The 21,677-nt window shown below is 41.7% G+C and overlaps 1 protein-coding gene across 3 annotated transcripts; it reads left to right on the plus strand.

The window, feature by feature from the left end:
- Positions 1–1,507: 1,507 nt before the first annotated feature.
- On the plus strand, positions 1,508–20,371 carry LOC307116983 (uncharacterized protein). 3 transcript variants are annotated; one of them, XM_079801613.1, is made up of 6 exons: positions 1,508–1,798; positions 16,263–16,342; positions 16,604–16,906; positions 17,003–17,056; positions 17,643–17,844; positions 19,176–20,371. In XM_079801613.1, the coding sequence occupies exons 2-5, from the start codon at positions 16,273–16,275 to the stop codon at positions 17,837–17,839; spliced, it is 624 nt and encodes a 207-aa protein (XP_079657739.1). In that variant the 5' UTR covers positions 1,508–1,798; positions 16,263–16,272; the 3' UTR covers positions 17,840–17,844; positions 19,176–20,371. The 3 variants fall into 3 exon arrangements, with proteins under 3 accessions (XP_079657739.1, XP_079657740.1, XP_079657738.1); XM_079801614.1 differs by lacking the exon at positions 19,176–20,371 and having other exon boundaries at positions 1,631–1,798; positions 16,266–16,342; positions 17,643–18,166; XM_079801612.1 differs by lacking the exons at positions 1,508–1,798; positions 19,176–20,371 and adding an exon at positions 11,981–12,701 and having other exon boundaries at positions 17,643–18,166.
- Positions 20,372–21,677: the final 1,306 nt, after the last annotated feature.

The raw sequence follows: 21,677 nt of genomic DNA on the forward strand, positions 1-21,677 counted from the left end.
TGTCACATTTTAGCACATTTTCTACAGTGGTGACAGATACTGTATACTGAAGATGAAATGCCTACTATACTATATTGATAATTGAATATAAGATTATATTATGTTATATATAAGATCTAGGTTTATATATATGATATTATATAAGATTGTAGGCCTATATAAGATATATTACTGTACTATACTGGTGTAGTGGGGTTATTTGCTGTCTTAATGCTGGGTTAAAAACAACCCAAGTTGGGTTGAAAATGGACAAACCCAGTGATTGTTAAATGTTTGCCGAACGTGCTGGTTTTATTTAACCCAAAATTGTTCAAAATTACTATATGACTGGGTTAAAATTAACCCAAATTAGGTTGGAAATTAAACATTAGACACATAATTACTAGGCAGCAATAATAATCAAAAGGTGAACATTAATAAGCAATTTAATAAAGGTTTATTGTTTAATTAATTAATTAAACGTATTAATAATGTTCATTTATTAAACATATTAATAAATGATCATTTCTAACATACTTTGGGTTCATTTTAAGCAAGAAATAGGCTACATTATTTTTTAGTTGAGTTAAATAAAACTACCCAGCAGGTTGGGCAAACATTTAACCCATCAACAACCATTTAAAACAACCCTATTGCTGTGTTTGTCAATTTTCAACCCAACATTGTTTAGAGTACAAATGCCATAAGCATGAGGACTGTATATCAATATGAATCTAAACTACATATTAACAGCGATCTGCACCTGTATGGCTGAGTAAATTGTGTTTGTATATTGAAATTAAAATGTGTGTATTATCGCGAGATTTGATCCTTCGGTCTCATTAGCCTCGCCTCGCCTGCAGTTCAGCCGAGACTAGGCGGCTGCAGTGAGGGGAGGAGTGAAAAAAGTGCAGGCAAGCCGGACAGTTCTCTCTTCTCGTAGTGGATCAGACACCTGCGAGATCAAAGGCGGATATCGCGGGATTCACACTCGTGCGCTTTGTTGCTGATAAACTGGATGTAATTTAAGTTCTGTTACTTTTATATGAAAATAAATATTATGAACAAGACACCTAAAGTTTTTGTTATTTATTTCCATTCGAAAGACGTGTTTATCAATCATTTTTACTTTAATTAGGCCTACATACATGTTTGTATATATATATATATATATATATATATATATATATATATATATATATATATATATATATATATATATAATTTATAAATATGACAACAATCACATAACCCACAGAGAGATCGCCTTTTTTAGAGAGTTTGGGAATATTCACACCTAAAAACATGATATCAGAGTTTTAAAATCAAACATTTTTAAAAAGAACCATATATCACGGTTGTTTAAACCAATAAGCATTAAGCTGTGTCGTCAGCAAGTCGTTTCCCATCATGCTTTTGCTCAGCGCAGTCGGTGGAGAGCAGCTGCGCTCGACTGCAGATTCCGACACATCCGCCTTTCGCTCGCGAGAGTTTTTTGATATACGTCGGCATGACATCAGAGCAAGGCGGACCGTCCTCGGACACTTTTCTAACCGGAATGCATCTCGCGCTGATCACCGGTGATCGGTTCTGCGCAGATTTTGCTCATCTCAAACAAACAAGCCTTTTGCCACCGCCTCCGTGTGACGTTGATAAAGGCGTGGCTTGGTCACGTGGTGTTGTGATGGCGGCGGAGAAGACTGTGCCGACTAGCGAGTTTCTCCCTTTTTAATTTTCTCAATCAAAGCGTCGGATTCAGCTGTCAGAAAGCCACAACTTCATCTGATGATGGACATTAGGAGGTCAAGAAGCTGAGTCGGTGAGTATATAATGGCACTGAAGTGAGTTCAGTGGGTGTTTTTGACGATAGTCTGTGCATTAGCAGCGCGACCGAGGCGATGCGGTTTTCTGGACTATCACTCAGTCTGTGTCCAAAACAACAAATAATACAAGCATATGAAGGTGATAAAACATTCATCCCTTCTGTTTCTGCTGTTTAAACATCAGATGACTAAGGGAGATCGACGTTGAATCACAGCAATTTTGAAACTGAAAGTGAAAGTTAACTTCTCAGGACGAAGACATACAATAGTCAGTAAATGTTGTAAAAACTATTTACACAGCGCACTTTTACTCTTTAAATCCAAACTGTGCGTTTATAAGAACTGAAATATAAGTATTTATTTCGTTGTGTAGGTAATATATTGTTTTTAATCTGCAAACCAAACCCTATAGCATTTGCTATCTGCTATCATATATGCTTTTATGAAATGTTCGTTAGATTGAATGAATATAGAATTCAATGTATGGCAGACCAGGATGATTATAAGCAGAGGTTAAATTGGGCCGGAGCGCACCGGAGCGCAGCTCCGCCTCCTCAGGTCCACAACACACCCTGCTGGAGCTCAGCTCCGTCTCCTTCAGCACGAAATATTATTATTAGACTTTGATTATTGTTCGTCTCCTGACAAATAGGCCTACAGGCTATATGGAATTATCAGATGCCATAAGGCATTAATCGCTGCGTTCTCTGGTTCAGCACCGCGCCCACAGCCATCAGGTAAAACCGTCACAATTCTAACAGTGCGTTACCATGGAAATCCGCGAACGGCTAGAGCAGCGGTCGGGAACCTATGGCTCGCCAGGTCTCTCACACTTTACCAACATATCTAACATTTACTAACATGATCGATAAAAAGATTAGACACACGCAGCAATGACAAGTTTATCATAATATTCAAGTTGTGTGTTCAGTGCTGTTCGCGAGTGTCATGATAAAATAAATAATAAAAGCATGATAAGTCACGAAAGACAACTGAATTACTGACAGGATGCTGTGCGCGCGCTCCGAGCGCAACACGGACAAACGGACAAGCATTCTAGCCTTTGTCTTCGGTTGCGCGCCTAAACGGCCAAATAAACACAGAATATAGGCTATCAAAAGTATTCGAGTATTCACATAAACATAGTAGATGTAAGCACTGTGGGCGTTCACACACACGAAGAGGATTTATACTCATCAGTTGGTCAACCTCACAGTGAAAGCCCTGCACAATTAATTCCATATTGCAACTTATTTATTGTTTGCTGCATAATTGTTTGTTTTTAGTTGTGGACCTAATAATTACTATTGTTGACATTTCATTGGGAAAAAAAAGCTTTTTAATAATAATTTTATATAATTTTTGATTGTGGCTCTTTTGGAAAAATGCATTTAACAAAAATGAAAAAAAAAAAATGGCTCTTTGGTCAAAAAAAGTTCCCAACCCTTTTCAGGGACACTCATCTTTAGGGGAGTATTGTCAAATAATCTACTGCCCACTGACAAGCTATTTATTATTCATTTTTTGGCCTTCAAACTTATTAAAAATGCACATAATGTAGATCAGAGAAATCAAATTTTTCTCGGGGGAGCATTCCCCCGAACCCCCCTATAACTACCTCAAATTTGGGACTTCACTGATTTAAAAAAAAACCTGCTTATGGTCCTGTTTGAATAACTCAACTCTAACTTACACAGTAATACTGGAAAAAGAGCCCCTTTGGTGTAAAAACACATTAAGTATTTTTCCGGCGCGATTTTGAATGACCATTCACCGTAAATAAGGGCTCCCCCTCCCTACAAAAGCCAATTTAACCACTGATTATAAGCATAGGCGTAATTCTATGGGGGGACAGGGGGACACGTCCCCCCCAATATTCAAAGAAGGACAATTTGTCCCCCCCAATATTTGATCATTCTGTATGATTATGCGGGCAATATCGATGTGATTGCAAATACGTCTTTCTTTCCAGCTCCGAAAATATAAAATCCCGGCAGATCCATTTCCCAAATCCATTCGACTGGCCTTACACTATACACTAACAAAACCTATTTCTCCTGAAATCCATGTCATGTTTTCCCTATACCTTTAGTAGCTCGACGGACAAGTAGCCTGATAAAACGTAATTAACAAAAATAACTAGGGAATCACCAAAATGCAAGAATGATTCTGCATTCATTACTGCATTCAGGCTTGTAAAGATGGCGCCGCCGTGCTCGGTCGCCGTTCAGGTCGCTCCGCTAAGACTTTGCTTTTATTTATTATTCTACTCTCTTTTACTCTCTATTTTTTCCAACGGATCATCTGCTTTGATCTGTTACGACAGCAAAACACTTCTGGAAATTGGTTACCGCTACACTGACCTGTTTCAGGACACTTTCTCCAATCTTCCATCTGAGATTCGCCGGGACGCCGAGTTGAACAATGGCCACTCGAGTCGACGGCGAAGATTCAAAAAACACCGCGGGAAACGCGCTGGGATCCGCAACAGACTGAGAAAAAGAGCATTCAGTCCTCCTCTCCCGAGCATTTTGCTCGCAAATGTCCAATCCTTGGAGAATAAGATGGACGATCTTAGAGCCAGGATAAGTTTTCAACGGGACATGAGAGACTGCAACATCTATTGTCTGTCCGAAACATGGCTCACGCCAGCGGTCCCGGATACAGCCGTGACGCCGTCCGAGAACTTCTCTGTTTTTCGGATGGACAGAACAGCCGAGGCCGGGAAATCTAAAGGCGGTGGAGTGTGTTTCATGATAAACAAGAAATGGTGCGATCCTAGGAACATCTCCATTCTTTCGCGATCCTGCTCGCCTCACTTGGAACATTTAACTATCATGTGCCGGCCTTTCTACCTACCGAGGGAGTTTTCCTCGGTCATCTCCACTGCCGTTTATATTCCACCACAAGCAGACACGGGGCTGGCTTTATCTGCCCTCCATGATGTGACCAGCGGCTTCATAAACAAACACCCCGACGCTGCTTTCATCGTCGCGGGTGATTTTAACAAAGCAAACCTAAAGAAAGTATTGCCAAACTTTCACCAGCATGTCTCCTGTCCCACACGAGGAGCAAACACACTGGATCATTGCTACTCTCCGTTTAAGAACGCCTACAAAGCTCGTTCACAGCCAGCTTTTGGCAAATCGGACCATGCCGCCATTTTCCTCACACCGGAATATAAACAAAGGCTCGTTCAAGAGCCCCCGGTGAGGAGGGAAGTCAAACGCTGGTCATCCCATTCAGAGATCACGCTACAGGCAGCTCTTGATGACGTCGACTGGGACATGTTCCGCGCGAGTTCTGAAGACGTCAGCGAGTTCACAGAAGTGGCGCTCTGCTTTATTAACACACTGACAGAGCAAGCCACACAAACAATAACTATAACGTCCTTCCCTAATCAGAAACCGTGGGTGGACAGTTCAATTCGCACTGCAGTAAACTCGCGCACCACCGCTTACAATGCCGGTCTCCTAACGGGGGATATGAGGGAGTACAAAGCTTCATGTTACGCCCTCCGGCGCGCCGTTAAAGCCGCAAAACTCCGCTATAAAGACAGAGTGGAATCTCATTTCCAACTCAACGACTCCCGGCGGATGTGGCAGGGACTGAGAACCATCTGTGCTTTTGGAACTAAATCCTCTGCAGAGGTGAGAGCTGATCCGTTACTGGTGAACGAGTTAAACTCTTTCTACGCTCGCTTTGATGGTAATCGCGGCAGCGCGACTCCGGCGAGTGACGCGTCAGAGATAGTCCCTCAGAGCAGCAACGGTCACGTGATCTCTGTCTCGGAGGACGAGGTTCGGAGGGCACTCAAACGTGTGGATGTCAGGAAAGCTGCTGGGCCGGATGGTATTTCAGGTCGTGTTCTGCGGTCCTGTGCTGATCAGCTCGCAGGGCTCTTTACATCCATATTCAACGAGTCCCTTGCTACATCTGTTGTCCCCACCTCCTTCAAACGATCCTCCATCATCCCTGTACCTAAGATCAGTAAACCCTCTTGCCTAAATGACTATCGTCCAGTGGCTCTCACATCTTTAGTCATGAAGGTCTTTGAGAGACTCATTAAAAACAACATTTGCTCCTCCATTCCTGACACTTTGGACCCTCTTCAGTTTGCCTATCGTCCCAATAGATCGACTGAAGATGCCATTTCTCACGTCCTTCACTCCTGCCTCACTCACATCGACAGCAAAAGTGGGAACTATGTCAGGCTGCTATTTATTGACTATAGCTCAGCCTTTAACACCATAGTTCCCATTAAGCTAACACACAAACTCCTGGATCTAGGCCTGAATTCTTCTCTCTGCCTCTGGATTGAAGATTTCCTCACTGGCAGACCCCAGGCGGTGAGAGTAGGCCAGTTCACCTCCACCTCCATCACCCTGAGTGTTGGAGCTCCACAGGGCTGTGTGCTGAGTCCCCTGCTCTACTCTCTCTACACCCATGACTGTTTGTCCACACACAGCTCCACCTCTATCATCAAGTTTGCTGATGATACTGTTGTCCTGGGTCTCATCTCCAACAACAATGAGACGGCATACTTGGACGAAGTGGAGCAACTGACATCATGGTGCCAGGACAACTGTCTCTCTCTGAATGTTAACAAGACCAAAGAACTGATTGTGGACTTCAGGAAGAGACAGCATCGGTCATACTCCCCTCTCATGATCAGCGGGACACCGGTAGAGAGAGTGAGCAGCTTCAAATACCTGGGTGTGAACATCTCCGAGGATCTGACCTGGACTACACACATCCAGACACAGGTGAAAAAAGCCAGGCAAAGACTGTACCACCTGCGCCAGCTGAGGAAATTCAGGGTTTCACCAGCCATCCTGAAAACTTTCTATCGAGGGGCGATAGAAAGTGTCCTGACTCAGTGCATCACAGCGTGGTACGGGAACAGCACCAGTCACGACTGCAAAGCCCTGCAAAGAGTGGTGCGCTTATCCGAGCGCATCTCAGGCTCAGCTCTCCCGTCTCTGCAGGACATCTTCACCAAACGCTGCAGAGGTAGAGCTACTAAAATCATCAGAGACATTAATCACCCTGCAAACTCTCACTTCACCCTGCTGCCATCTGGTAAGCGCTTCCGTAGCCTGATGGCAAAGACTGAAAGACTCAGGAGGAGCTTCTTCCCCCAGGCCATCAGACTCCTGAACTCAGTCACGTGACTCACTTCACCCCCGCACACACATAAACATCCAGTCTTTTAACATTAACATCCACATACTGCAATTGCACTGCACTTTACGTCCCTATTGTTACTGCGTAACAACCTGTAATAAACCTTGCACATTATACTTCTTTATATATACATATTATATATTTTATGTTAACCACTTATTTTTAAGTCTACAGTTTATCTCACTTATCATATCCACATATTTTTTATATTTTTATTTTTATCTTATTTCCTATTTTTATCTTAACTTGATTTATTTATAATTCTACTTATGTTAATACTTTTTATTCTAATTTTATTCTATTTCTATTTAATTTCTTGTAACTGTTATTTGCACTGTCCATGGAGCGGACCTGTTTACATTTCACTGCCAGTTGTATATTGTGTATATAACTGTGTATGTGACAAATAAAACTCTTGAATCTTGAATCTTGAATCTGTAAGTGGCGATTGACAGTGAATGATAATGTAAAATTAACTGACGGTAACTAACGTTGCACTGTTGACGCTCGCGCAGCCTCTCGAGGAGAAATCGAAACATATGCACCGCTCACACAGAGAAACGTACTCGGTTACTTAACGTAACCTCGGTTCCCTGAGATAAGGGAAGGAGTACTGCGTCTTAAGACGCCATGGGAATTCTCCTATTCTCGAATATACTGAAGTAATTTGTAAAATCACGCAGTGCTACTGCCCAGTCAAAACAGTGTCGAGACATCTCGCATGCTATTGGCTGGCCAGTGGGAACTGCATGAACCTATGGCAGAACAGCGTAATCTGAGCGAACCAATGGGCACAAAGCCCGGGAAGCTGAGCGCAAGAGCCCGCGAAAGGGGCATATAAAATACGCTGTAACTGTCAAAAACGTCTGGTTAAATCGACTGAAGCGACGATCACCCGAGTCAGCGCCATAGCACGGCCGTCTACGCAGTACTCCTTCCCTTATCTCAGGGAACCGAGGTTACGTTAAGTAACCGAGTACGTTCCCTTTCGAACGGTCAGTTCGTACTGCGTCTTAAGACGCCATGGGAACCTGTAAAATCCCGCCGTGCTATGATAAGCGCAGTGACATGTACTCCCTCAAGTTTGAACACTTATTAGAAAGGGCTCAAGACTAGAGTTACTGACACATCATTTATATATATAATATATATGTACACACGTCTTATACTACTGGGCTCATAGAGGCCGGTAACTATAAGGAATGTGTAAGCATTGAAGCATATGAAGGCCCCAATGCCAACTTATGACGGGGACGGGCTTACAAGGCCGTCTAATATTCGTTAGGCCATCTTAGTATTTTCATACAGCGAGGACTTGTGCCTGCAGTGCAGGGACATCCAGACTGAAGAATCTGGTTAAAGTAGATGGTGAGGACCAACTTGCCGATCTACAAATGTCACCCTTAGAAACTCCACTAGACCACGCCCAAGAGGAGGCCATGCCTCTGGTGGAGTGAGCTTTGACACCTAAGGGGCATTGGAGGCCCATAGTGTCATATGCTAACGCTATCGCGTCCACTAGCCATCTGGCTAGGTTTTGTTTGGTGACCGGAAGTCCCTTAGTTCGGTCACCAAAACTTACAAAGAGCTGCTCCGACTGTCTAAAGTGGGAGGACCGCTCAATATATGCTCCAAGCGACCTAACAGGGCCAAGCAGGTGTAACTGTCTCTCATCCTCCGAAGTGGGGAGGGCAGAGAGAGTGATTGATTACCTGTGCTTTGAACTGTGTTGAAAGCACTTTAGGTACATAACCATGCCCTGGTTTGAGGATGACTTTAGAATCGCCTGGGCCAATTCTAAACATGACGCGTTCACAGATAACGCTTGAATGTCACTGACACGCTTAACAGATGCCAGTGCTAATAGCAGGGCAGTTTTCAGCGAAAGTGGCTTTAATTCAGCCGTCTGCAATGGCTCGAAGGGAGGTCTTTTTAGTGCTCTTGGGACCAATGAAGGTCCCAGGATGGCACCATAGGAGGGAGAAGGGGGTTAAGCCTCCTGGCTCCTTTTAAGAATTTTATGACCATGTCGTGTCTGCCTACTGATTGGCCAGCTATAGGCGTATGAGATGCGGCGATAGCTGCCGTGTAGACTTTGAGTGTGGATGGAGTGTGTCCTGCATCCAACATCTCTTATAGAAAAACAAGAATTTGTGATATCTCGCATGACACTGGGTTATAGTTCCTGACTGAACACCAGTCAGAGAACACTGACCATTTAAGGGTATAGAGACGTCTAGTAGACTGAGCTCTAGCTTCACTGATGGTGCTCAAGACACTCACTGGGAGGTTCTCGAGCCCCCCTTGAGTGGCCAAACATGTAACGCCCACAATTTTGGGGTGGGGGTGCTGGATTGTCCCGTTCGCCTCAGAAAGGAGATCTTTCCTTAGGGGAACAGGCCATGGGGCTGCTGATAGTAACTGAATCAACTCGGGAAACCTGATGTGGGTTCGCCAGAGTGGAGCCACTAGCAGGACTGTGTGTGCTCGCATTCCCTGATCCTTTTTAAAATCTAGGGAATGAGCAGTACTGGTGGAAAAGCATAAAGTATGCAGCTGGGCCATTCGTGGGTCAGCGCATCCTTGCTTTTTGAAAAATAGATTGGGCAATGACGGTTGTCTTCGGAGGTGAAGAGGTCGACCTCTGCCCTCCCAAAAACACTCCATATCATTTGAACCATTTAGGAATGGAGGGCCCATTCCCCTGGGGACACGAGGCCCCTGGAGAGCATGTCTGCTCCCTGGTTCAGTCTGCCTGGCACATGCACTGCTTTTAGTGAATGTAATTTGCCTTTTGCCCATAGGAGGAGATGTCTGACCAGTTGGTTGAGCCATCTCGACCTGAGCCCGCCTTGGCGGTTTATGTAGGAGACCACAGTCGTGTTGTCCGTGCGGACTAGAACATGGTGACCTGAGAGACGTGGTAAAAAAGTCTTGAGGGCTAGCACTACTGCCAGCATTTCTAGGCAGTTTATGTGCAACCGTGACTCCGTGCTCGACCATGAGCCGAAGGCCGGTTCGCCTCGTACAGAGCGCCCCAAACCGAGTTGGAGGCGTCCGTGGGGACCACCATCCGTCTGGAAACTGTTTCCAAGTGACCACGGGGCCAGGGCTTTGACACAGCCGCGGCCCACTTTGATCCAAAGTTGGACTGAATGCCACGCTTGGGAAGGAACCCGTGATTTCAGCCAGTACGGCAGGGGGCGCATGTGCTTCATACCCAGCGGAAGTACTGGAGAAGCTTTTGCCATTAGGCCTAGCATTCTCTGAAATTTTTTAGGGGTGTGTTGGTTCCCATTTTGAATGAACATGCAAGCTGCTGTGTAGTCAGAGCGCGTTCGTCCAATAGCCACGCCCTCATTTGGGCTGAGTCTAAAATCGTTCCCAGGAAGGAGGTTCTCTGCCTGGGAAGCAATGAGCTCTTGGCTGTATTTATTCTGAGACCCAGGCATTCTAGATGGCTGAGTAGCATAGATTTGTGAGATTTTATTTCTTCCTCTGACTGGGCCAGTATGAGCCAGTCGTCGAGGTAGTTCAGAATGCGCATTCCCGCTTGTCTTAAGGGGGAGAGAGCTGCATCCATGCACTTCGTGAAAAGACAGGCCAAATGCCAGGACTGTGTACTGATAAGCCTTCCCGTCGAACACGAATCTCAAAAACGGTCTGTGACGTGGGATAATTTGGATATGAGAGTAAGCATCTTCTGATCCAATGAGAAAAACCAGTCCATCGGGCAGATTGGTGCGATGATCTGTTTTAATGTCAGCATTCTGAAAGGCCTTTTGATAGAGCCTTGTTCAGGTGTCTGAGATCTAAGATGGGCCTGAGGCCGCCATCTTTTTTTTTTTTTTTTTTTTTTTGGGAACAAGGAAGTAGTGGCTGTAAAAAACCCTGACTCGCTCTGAGCTGGAATTTTTTAACTCGCCTTTATGGCGGTAGAATGCAGGGGAGCACGCATTAAAGCGGACTCGTAGTTTACATTCATTGCATGAAAAACATTCAGAACAGTATTTTTCTCCCTGACCGGAACAAAAACGGGCCGAGGGGAGAGATGTGACACTGTGCGGACAGCACTTATGTGTAGCGGCACACACCTGTAGTGGGCGCGTGCTCTACATATAGAGCGCTCTCGGCGTGAGCAGTAATCTGTGAGAACAGTGCTTATGTGCAAGGTGCATGTATTTTAGTAAAGTCATTGTTAAAACACAGCGTTGATGTGCAGGCGAGCGTGTTTGACAACAGGCTAGTTGACTGCAATATTTACATCTCCAGTCGCCTGAACCGAGGGGATTGAGAGAATGTAAAGTAAGTCTGTAGTGGTAATCCGGCCACAGCAGGACTTTTGAGTGGTTCTATAGCGCTGAATTAACAGTGCTTATATGCAGGGGTACACCCTATGTAGGGGACACACTGCCTGCAGTCATAACAGAGGAAAGAACTCTTAATTGTTTATTAGGATCACCAATAATACAGCATTCTGTGTACAGGCGTGCATGTTTTATAACAGGCTCGTTTACTGAGAGAAGTGGTTGAAGGCTTGGCCGCCATTCACTAAATTTAGACTCACTGAGAAACCTGTGAGAGCTGGGCTCGAACCGGCAACCCTTTGTGCGAAGTACACCGTAACAGCAGAGGGCGCGGCTATGACGTAAGTCGCGCTCTTGACGGTGTTTTCAGTGTGTGTGGCGTGCGTGTTTCATAACAGGCTCGTTTACTACACTGTTGAACCTTTCCAGTCGCCTGAATAGGGGACTGAGAGAAGTGGTTGAAGGCTTGGCCGCCATTCACTAAATTGAGACTCACTGAGAAACCTGTGAGAGCTGGGCTCGAACCGGCAACCCTGTGTGAAGTACACCGTAACAGTAGAGGGCGTGGCTATGACGTAAGTCGCGCTCTTGACGGTGTTTTCAGTGTGTGTGGCGTGCGTGTTTCATAACAGGCTCGTTTACTACACTGTTGAACCTCTCCAGTCGCCTGAATAGGGGACTGAGAGAAGTGATAGAGTGAAAAAGACGCAGGGCTTGGCCGCCATTCACGACGCCATTATGCGCTAGACAGCGAGGCAGCAATGACGTAAGTCGCGCTCTAGATAGTGAGCGCGCTGGGAGAGAGAGAGGGGCGCACGCGCTGCCGCTGAGGAAGCGCGAGCTGCAGTGACAACAGCCTGTAGCGTAAGGCGCGCTCTCAATATCTCCAGCAGTCTGAGAGAAAGTAATGCGGGAAGCTCCGGCATTAGTTTGCTCGTCCACTCTGGCATTCTCTGTCCGCGCGCTTCTTAGCGCGGCCCGAGTGAGAGAAGAGGAAGAGCGAGACATTGGTAATAGTGCGGATTCGTCTTCCTCATTGCCGCCGAATGAGACCAAGCCCTCGGCGTCGAGCGGAGGGAGCAGGTCCGATCGAGGGAACGTCACAGGGGAAACGTCTCTCTGAGGTGAAGACGAGTCACGCGGGCACTGGGCCGACGTGAACTCGCTAGCCTCGGTATACTCAGCCCTCTGGCTCCGCCGTTCTTTCCCGCCGAGGCTCGGGCGGAAAGGGGAACGGGAGAGCGCGAGGGCCGGGGTCGCGCTCTGAAAAGAGCGCTATCCGCGAACGGAGGGAGGAAATGGGCATACCCTCGCAGTGAGAGCAGCCGGACCCGGCGAGAGCAGCGTCCGCGTGGGCCTTGCCCAGACAGATCACGCACCCTTCGTGGTTATCCTCCTAGTGCAGGTAAGTACTGCACACAAGTGATATGTTTTTCTCAGTATTGTACAAAAAGGATACACCGTAGTGTTTCACCAAAGAGCGCAGGGGAAAGTAGGGCCCTATGATTTCCGCGATCACCGAATCGCGGACGGAATCGCGGAATTGGCATATTAACGCGGAATCTATTGTTAACGCGGAACCCGGAATTTGACATATTTGGAATGAAATGCGGTTTTGTGTGGGAGAAGAACGTATGTCTGGGGAAAATGCAGACCGGGGGAAGCAAATCTGGGCGACTCAACCCCTCCCGTCATTTCAGCTCCGCCTTCAAAACAATGAAAGTATGGTGAAGCGGCTCACCACGGCTCTGCTTTCATCAGCGGAAAAGTTAAGAAACTCAACGCTAAAGCCCCGTTCACACCGCCCTCAGTACAGAGCCGAGCAGTTCCCTCAGGTAGTGCTTGCTGTATTTTGCCTTGTTTTTAATGCACTTCAATGTACTGTATGGAAAATAATGCCTTAAATGAACTTGAGAGAAAATGAGATGCGCGGATCAGCGCGTCTTATGCTGCCTTCACGTGCTCTCGGAATTATCGTAATATACAAGTTTTCTAGGTAAACATTGCACATGAACGCCCTCACATTTTGAAACTTGAATGCAATGCGCTCGTAATCACGACTTCAGAAGTCGGAATCATCAAATTTCCGATAGCACGTGAAGGCAGCATTATCCACATCATGTTCAGAAGCGGCTGTTCTTAAAGTGACAGGAGCACTGATAATGTCTGTCATTAATGTTCAAAGAACAACGGGAACAGAAGATTGTAGTTTTAATGATGATTCATCTATATTTCACTTATTATTTATGCAGTTAAGAAAGGTGTTGATAACTTTATTCAATTTCTGTGTAGACTATGACAGGGAAGGCCACAGGTAAATATAACATTTATTATAATGGGTTTATGTAAAGATTGTTTTAAGTTCAATTAAATTAAAAGTTATTTTTTAAAGCCTAATAAATGGTGAAATCGGTAGCTTTCAGTTATACTGTAATGTAACGTCATCAATGTTTCATATAGACATTCAGTGATACTGGCCTTCATTCATAAAAAGATGCCATTACAACACACATTTAAAATATGCTGTCTTTAAATTGTTTCTAAATTAATTTGGAGAGTAACTGAAATTATTACAATATCAAAATATTAAAAACTCCAATGTTTTTAATTGCAATTAATCATGATTAATTACAGAAAAAATGCAATTAATTCTGGGTTTTTTTTAATTATCAATTCACAGCACTAATATCTAGTTGTGACTTGAAGTGCTTAGAGTGCAGTGTTATGTTGCAGTATTTGTCCTGAAAAGTAAATGTGATGTTTGTTACCTGTTTGATGTTTGTCATTCCTATTTTATGTTTTATGTTCTATTATATTAACATTAAAAACACTCTTTTTACGACTAAAATAACAGTTAAGGGTAAAAAAAACTGAATTTGCAAAAATTAAAACGGAAAAAAAAGGAATTAGCAAAAATTAAAACGGAAAAAACGGAATTTGGGAAAAAATAAAACGGAATTTGGGAAAAAATAAAACGGATTTCATAGGGCCCTAGGAAAGGCGTGACAGCTCGCGGGATCGCTGGCGATTTGAGCGCGCTGAAATACAGCAGTCCGCTGACTCTCGCAGGACGTCCGGGCTGGTTAGTTCGCTATTCCGCTGCAGGCTCGTCAATTCACGGTGAAGGTGGTGTAGTTCGAGTTTATCAGCGAGGACCGTAGATCGTCGCTGAAGGAGATTAATCTGACGTTTTTGACAGTTACAGCGTATTTTATATGCCCCTTTCGCGGGCTCTTGCGCTCAGCTTCCCGGGCTTTGTGCCCATTGGTTCGCTCAGATTACGCTGTTCTGCCATAGGTTCATGCAGTTCCCACTGGCCAGCCAATAGCATGCGAGATGTCTCGACACTGTTTTGACTGGGCAGTAGCACTGCGTGATTTTACAAATTACTTCAGTATATTCGAGAATAGGAGAATTCCCATGGCGTCTTAAGACGCAGTATGAACTGACCGTTCGAAAGGGAACTCAGTAACACACTGCCGTAAATATGTAGACATGTGGAGTTTATTTATATTTATAACATGATACAGTTGCAATGTCACATTACCAAGAGTGCTGTTTCCTGAATAACATCACGACTGAAAGCGTCACGCTGATTTCAAATGACAGCTCCATAAACAATTATTAACATTACGTCACTTACATTTTGATGCAATATTGAGTGTTTTTTGTTCTATTTCAGCAGCGAAAATAGTTCCAAAAGATCACAGCAGAACGAGTGTCACCGCAACAGCGTGTTAGTGAATGATTCAGCGTTTTGAATGAATCTATAAAATCAAAGATTCAATGAACTATTCGTAAACGACAAGCCTGTAGTGCTCCAGTCAGAAATTGAAGCTTCTGCGCCTCGATCGCCCCCCGGTGGTCGGTCCCAGTATAGCTCCTAAACCCCGCCTCTCCATGTATTTGAATGGGCGCGAGGGAGGGAGGGAGAGAGGGGGGGGTGGGAGAGGGAGGGAGAGAGAGGGAGGGAGTTACTGTGTGAGTGAGGGTGTGTGTGTGAGAGAGAGAGAGAGCTTTCACTACTGGCTAATAACAAAATATTTATTATAAAAAGAACGATATTTTACCTCAAGTTCTCCTTGGAGGATTGACAGCCCATCCTGCCCTCTTCGAGCAAGCAAGGAACGTGTCCATGGTCGGGTTTTCTTTCTTTTTTTGCGCTTTTCTAAACACAAGACAGCCTGTACAAAACACGCCGCTTCAGACATTGTTTACGCTCTTGTTTGTTTCCGGGAGTCAGTTGTTAGTTTCGCCTTCTCGATGACATCACGCGCGTCGTTAAAGACAACAAGCGATGATTGGTCGCGAAGCAACGTGTAGTCTGACATGTTTCTTGTCCAGGACACGACAAGATTTTAGGAGTCAAAATCGCGTAATCTGACACACTGACTATCGTAACAGACAAAAAAAATTGTGTTGTCTGAACCAGGCATTAAAAGTACTCTTTTACTTTAAGGACTTTAGATATACCAAGTGCATTCATATTACTATGAATGGGGAAAAGTGCAGTATGGTGGAATAACCCCGCCTTTTAAATAAAAGAGCCAATCACAGATTAGTTAAGTCATCACTCTGGTTGCTATAGAAACAGTCAGCATCCTTCAGGTCCAGCCTCAAATATAAGCTTTATTGTTGCTATTTGAGAAACAGAATTTATGAGGCAGTTCATGACATCAGATTTTGTTTCTGATTTGAAATATGTTATTTGGAAAATATGTCCGTCAAATTTTAAAGTGAGTAACACATACACAAGCATGTCATCATTGTGATTGAATAAATATGATTTACAGCAGTATCTTGTGATTGAATTCATTAGACAGTAATTTGCTTTGCCTGCACACGGTGACTTTAGTCCAGGGTCGTAACGGTGATCAACACACAGGACGTGTTCCTCCTTAATAAAGCTCTGAGCTCGACTGCAGTTTCTCGTCAGATCTTCATGTTTGTCATGTGTGTTTTGCAGAAGCACAGTCATGGGTGCTGATGTTGTGCTGCTGTTCGTTCTGGTGTGGACTTTCACAGCTGTCTGTCAAGATTTTGGTGGTAAGAGAAAACATTATTCTGGAATTCTACAGAATTTACTTTCTCTAAAGATAATTCATCTTGAATTCACAGAGTCACATACTAGATGAAGAGTTTCAGATGGAGAGTGTTTGGAAAATTATATATTTTTTAATTAAATCATTTTGGCATTTCTGTTTGGTGATGCTAATATCACAGAAGCAACACAACTTTACATTTAATTTAAAATGACAGTAATACGTTTTCTCTTGATTGTATTAAACTGATATAAACTTTTTTCAGGTGACATCAGTGTAATCTGTGAGAATGTGACTGGAACTGTGGGAGAAGAAGTAACTCTCACCTGCAGCGTCTCTATGAGTCTGAAGTGCTCTGAAAGATGCATTACACTGTATAGGTTTTATTACCCTGAGAACTATAAAGACTCAGTAATCTGTAGAGAAGAGTTTCCTCGTGACCCCTGTGAACAGAGGAACAGCTTCACATGCAGATTCACTCCAACTACAGCAACGACAGAACAATTCAGATTCTTTGTGCAAACACTGTGTGGAAGAAAAACAACAGAATTCACTGTGAGCATAACAGGTACTGTATATAATACTGCTGATTATAATTCAATACATGTTTGCACCTGTACTTTTATTTTCCATCTACTAACAGTGATTTAACCTCTGTTCACAGAATTAATAATTGCCATTAAACCTGAACATGACACTGAAGATCCTCACCTGACAGGTATTACATTCTATTATAATTATTCATTATTGAATATGAATTGGTTTCTAACAGAACACAAGAAGCTGTTATATAGAAATAAAACAACTTGCTGCTCTTGTTGATTGATTATATATAGTAATGTTTATATAACAACAAGCAACACTCTTCAACTTTACTTTTGATTTGTAAAATGACAGAAATTAGTTTTCTGTTGATGTATTAAACTGATATAAACTTTTCAGATGTCTGTAGTGTAAGCTGTGAGGATGTTTATAATTCAGTGAATGTTTGCAGCTTTACTTATTTTCAGTCTACTAACACTGATTTAAAATCTGTTTACTGAAGATGACTATGAAGATCCTGGTAAGAAAGGTATTACCGTGTATTATAATTATTCATTATTGAGTATGAGTTCAGGTTACTTGCAGAACTCAGAAACCTGTTATATAGTTATTATATGTTTGAAATGTATGTTTGTTTATAGAGTGCTATTAGATGTGGCAGCAGCAGAAGTGTTTTGTGAAGTCTGTGTTGTTTCAGCTCTTGAATGCATCTAAAGAGATTACGGAATATTCTGAATTTGATTATAAATCATATCCAACAGATCACAGATTTATGGCCCGTATCATCACTGGTGCTTGTGTAATCGGTTTCATCGTCATCATCATCGTCGTCATAGCAATCGTTTGTGTAAAGAGGTTCAGACGCAACAACCCTTCTGGAGTCCAGGTGAAATATGAAAGAGGTGCTTCTGCAGAACCAACAATAACAGCAGAACATGTTCAGAGTGAAACAAAATGAAAGCAGTGAGTTTTGTTTAATTTTTCATGTAAATATCAGGCAAGTGATAGACTGCAAGATGAACTGTAAAACTCATAATGTGTCAGAAACAATAATGGATAAATATATTGATCTGATCAATTAATCAGCCAATATTTCTCCATGTGGAGATGATCTGCATCAGATAATAATTCTATTTTTGTGCTTCCAAAGACTTTAATAATGTTTGTTTTTATTTGAGCGGTTTTTAGTGTCATATCCACATTGTATGTGCCGTTGCTTTTGCCCATTTTTTTAAAGTTCGCATTATAATTGTATTTATTAAATTATTAAAGTCTCATGTAACTCAAGATTGTCCGAAGTGTCTTTTTAGAAATTTTTGTCTGTGAAATGTAAACTATACCAGTGAAATCCCCCGGGATTAATCTATTACAGAATGTATAAATTACTTTTGATATTCTTATTAATATTTATATATATATATATATTTTTTTTTTTTATTTTTATTTTTTTTAATTTTTTTTTAAGTGCCATTAATGTAAAATACTAAATCAACTATTGTATTTAAAATTGTATTTTGACAATTTAGTTGAATAATTTAACATCCGATGACAGTAAAAGAGATTTATTGATTATTCTATGACTTTTATGAATATTTAAATATTTAATTGGGCATATTTTAATTATGTTACAATAGAAACTTGAATGATTTCACTCAATTAACCGCTGAGTTTTAATGAAAGAAAAGCTAAGTTGTATGTAAAAAATTGAGTATTAAGGCGAAACATAACAATACAAGTAACGACAGTAATTTTACTTCAAAATTTAACTTAATACATTTAATTTAATAACTTTTACTCCACACATCCAAAAACACTGTCCATAAATCACTCATTAACAAACAGACACAAAAACATAATACAGTGTCATGGATGACTATTTTCCAGAGACACAAAACTAGATCAATTATCCTCAAAACTGTTTTGACCGACTAAATCACACAAATGTTGATATTCAGAAAATAAAAAATATAGCCATTCATTACAAGTGCAGTGGTGATCTCTAACTTCTTCTGCCAGCAGAGGGCGAGCCCTGCTATGATAAAATCTTTGACTTTGACCAATATGCTTAAAATATGACACTACAGGGAGTGCAGAATTATTAGGCACGTTGATTTTCTGATCATATTTTTTTTCCAGGCACATTTGACCAATTCCAAACCACAGTAATCCTAATAACTACTATTAATTTAGTATTTAATAATGTATAAGTGATATATAATTGTTCATGAAGGCTGGAAATGAAAAACACCTTATATTCAGGTGTGCAGAATTATTAGGCATGTTTTCTTTTACAGATAAATTGAGCCAAAAAAGAGATTTAACTCAGACTGAAAATAAATGCCCATGAGAAGGATGCAATACTAATGCAATACTAGACATTGCAGTTAAGGCATGACCATTGGACAGTGAAATGCTCGTTGGGTCAGCAGGATCTGACAAAAACAGGTGGTGAAGAAAAGACACCTGTTAACTGCAAAAGAATTAAGAATTAAGGTGAAGAATTAAGTGTGAAACCATCAGGAACCCTTTAGTCTCCAGCGCCACCATTTTCCAGAGCTGCAACCTACCTGGAGTCTCCAGGAGTGCAAGGTGTCAGGATCTCAGAGACTTCAGTTAGGTAAAGAATCCTAAAAAATGACCCCCACTAGATAAGAATCATAAGCTGAAGTGTTGTAAAATACATGAAGAAGGTTTTTTTTATAGGCTTTATGGACAGATAGGTTGAGAGTGACTCTTGAAGGACCAGCACCACATCCTCTAGTACCACTGTTTGAAGAATTCATCTTCCAGAATCTGGCAGTACGTTTTGGGAGTTCATTTTAGTCCATCCTGAAGTCCGTTTTGCAGAGATGGACTAAAAATGAACTCTCAAAACGTACTGCCAGATTCTGGAAGATGAATTCTTCAAACAGTGGTACTAGAGGATGTGGTGCTGGTCCTTCAAGAGTCACTCTCAACCTATCTGTAATTCTGCACTCGCTGTATATTTAACTATATGATACTATATTTTTAATTAAACAACACCTGAATGTACGTAAACACATAACATTCTTTATTTGATGACTCTTGGTGGAGGATTGCTGCTTGTTTAAGCTTGTTATAATTGTAAATGAGGACAAAAACTGAAAGTGAAGGAAACACTAAGTTGTTTTGTTTACTTTTTATTTCTTTGACGTTTTTTTATTCTTTCACTTTGTTCCTGGTCTTGCATACATTATGTGGTTCGCTTGTAAAAAAGTTATCTCTTTATAATACAGAAATGAATAAATAATAAACCATAATGAAATGCACCAAACGTCCCACATGAAGCTCCTGATTGTGTTTTAGTAAGTAATAAAACAACACAAGGTCAGTTAAATCAGATTTAGTTCATTTCTGACAGTTACTGATGCTTTACTGGATTTCCTCGTTAAAGATGCAGCGTGTACATTTTATAAATGTACCCAAACTGTTGTTCCCTTGTCTAATAAAACATATAATATATTAAAGCATCTTTGGTGTTTCCATGGTTTCAGAGGGATGATGTCATTGATAGGCTATGCTTGGACATGGTCTGTGTCCCGGTTAAAATGGCTTATTTCACTGGATTTAAACATTCTTGGAAACATTTGGGATAATGTACACATACAATATACTGTTCTAGTGGTTTTTGGATATTTTAATCCACAAAAATCTTACATATACTGTACATATACATACATTTTTTTATTTTATTTTTATTATTATTATTGCAGTATTTCAGGTTAAAATAGAGGCTAGGACTTTTAAGGCAGATTAGCCCCCTCTTTTGGAATTATTTAAGAAATCATGCAACCATGGGTGTAATCACTAGGTCTCTATGGAGAGGCTTGTGAATTCCCTAGTTCTGTTTTGGACACATTTAATGATTTATTTTTTATTTTTATGGATTTAGATATATATTGAAAAAATCTCAAAGACTGTTTATTATAAAGTTAGAAATATAGGTTTTTTTTCTGTGAATTTGTGTTTTTGCAGATTTCCCATTCATTTCCTATGGTGTCATTTTTGACCGAAGAGCACAAAAGTGGGAGTATTTTTTTCACAACCACTTAGAACCACTCGAATCATACCCTCACATTTTTGGTGTGTTTACATACCTAATGCTAGAAAAGTCACCAAGTTTCATATCAATCTGATGAAAATTCCAAATGTGGCCATAGGTTCAGTATTTCATAGGTGTGTGTGTGTGTGTGTGTGTGTGTGTGTGTGTGTGTGTGTGTGTGTGTGTGTGTGTGTGTATAAGTATGCGTGTGTGCGTGAGTGGATGTGTCAATGTCACACTCTTGATGTTTTAGAGCAGAGGTGGGCAAACTTTTTGGCTCAAGGGCCACACTGGGTTTTAAAATGTGACAGAGGGCCGGTATCTAGTAATATCAGATTATATTAGGTAAGTTATATTATAATATAATTAGGGATGTAACGATTCACTCAACTCACAATGTGATATGATTCACGATACTAATTTCACGATACCATTTTCTCACGATTTCTTTTTTAACAAAATGAGATTTTTATAAAAATTATAAAATGAAAGAGTCCTTTTATTTATAAATTATAAAATGAAAGAGTCCTTTTATTTCTCAGACAGAATTTTGCATATTTCTTTGTAAAATTTAAATATATATTTTATGTCAAATAAAACTCAATTGAAATTTTCAAACAAATCCTCAAAAAGTCCCTTCAAGGAGATCATCCAATGGTGTTGTCTATGGGAGGAGGTTGTTTCAGCTTCTTCACCCTCATCCTGCACTGAGGAAGAGCAGAAATAAAAAGAC

This window comes from Gobio gobio (genome assembly GCF_949357685.1).
Source record: "Gobio gobio genome assembly, chromosome: 20".
Taxonomy (NCBI): domain Eukaryota; kingdom Metazoa; phylum Chordata; class Actinopteri; order Cypriniformes; family Gobionidae; genus Gobio; species Gobio gobio.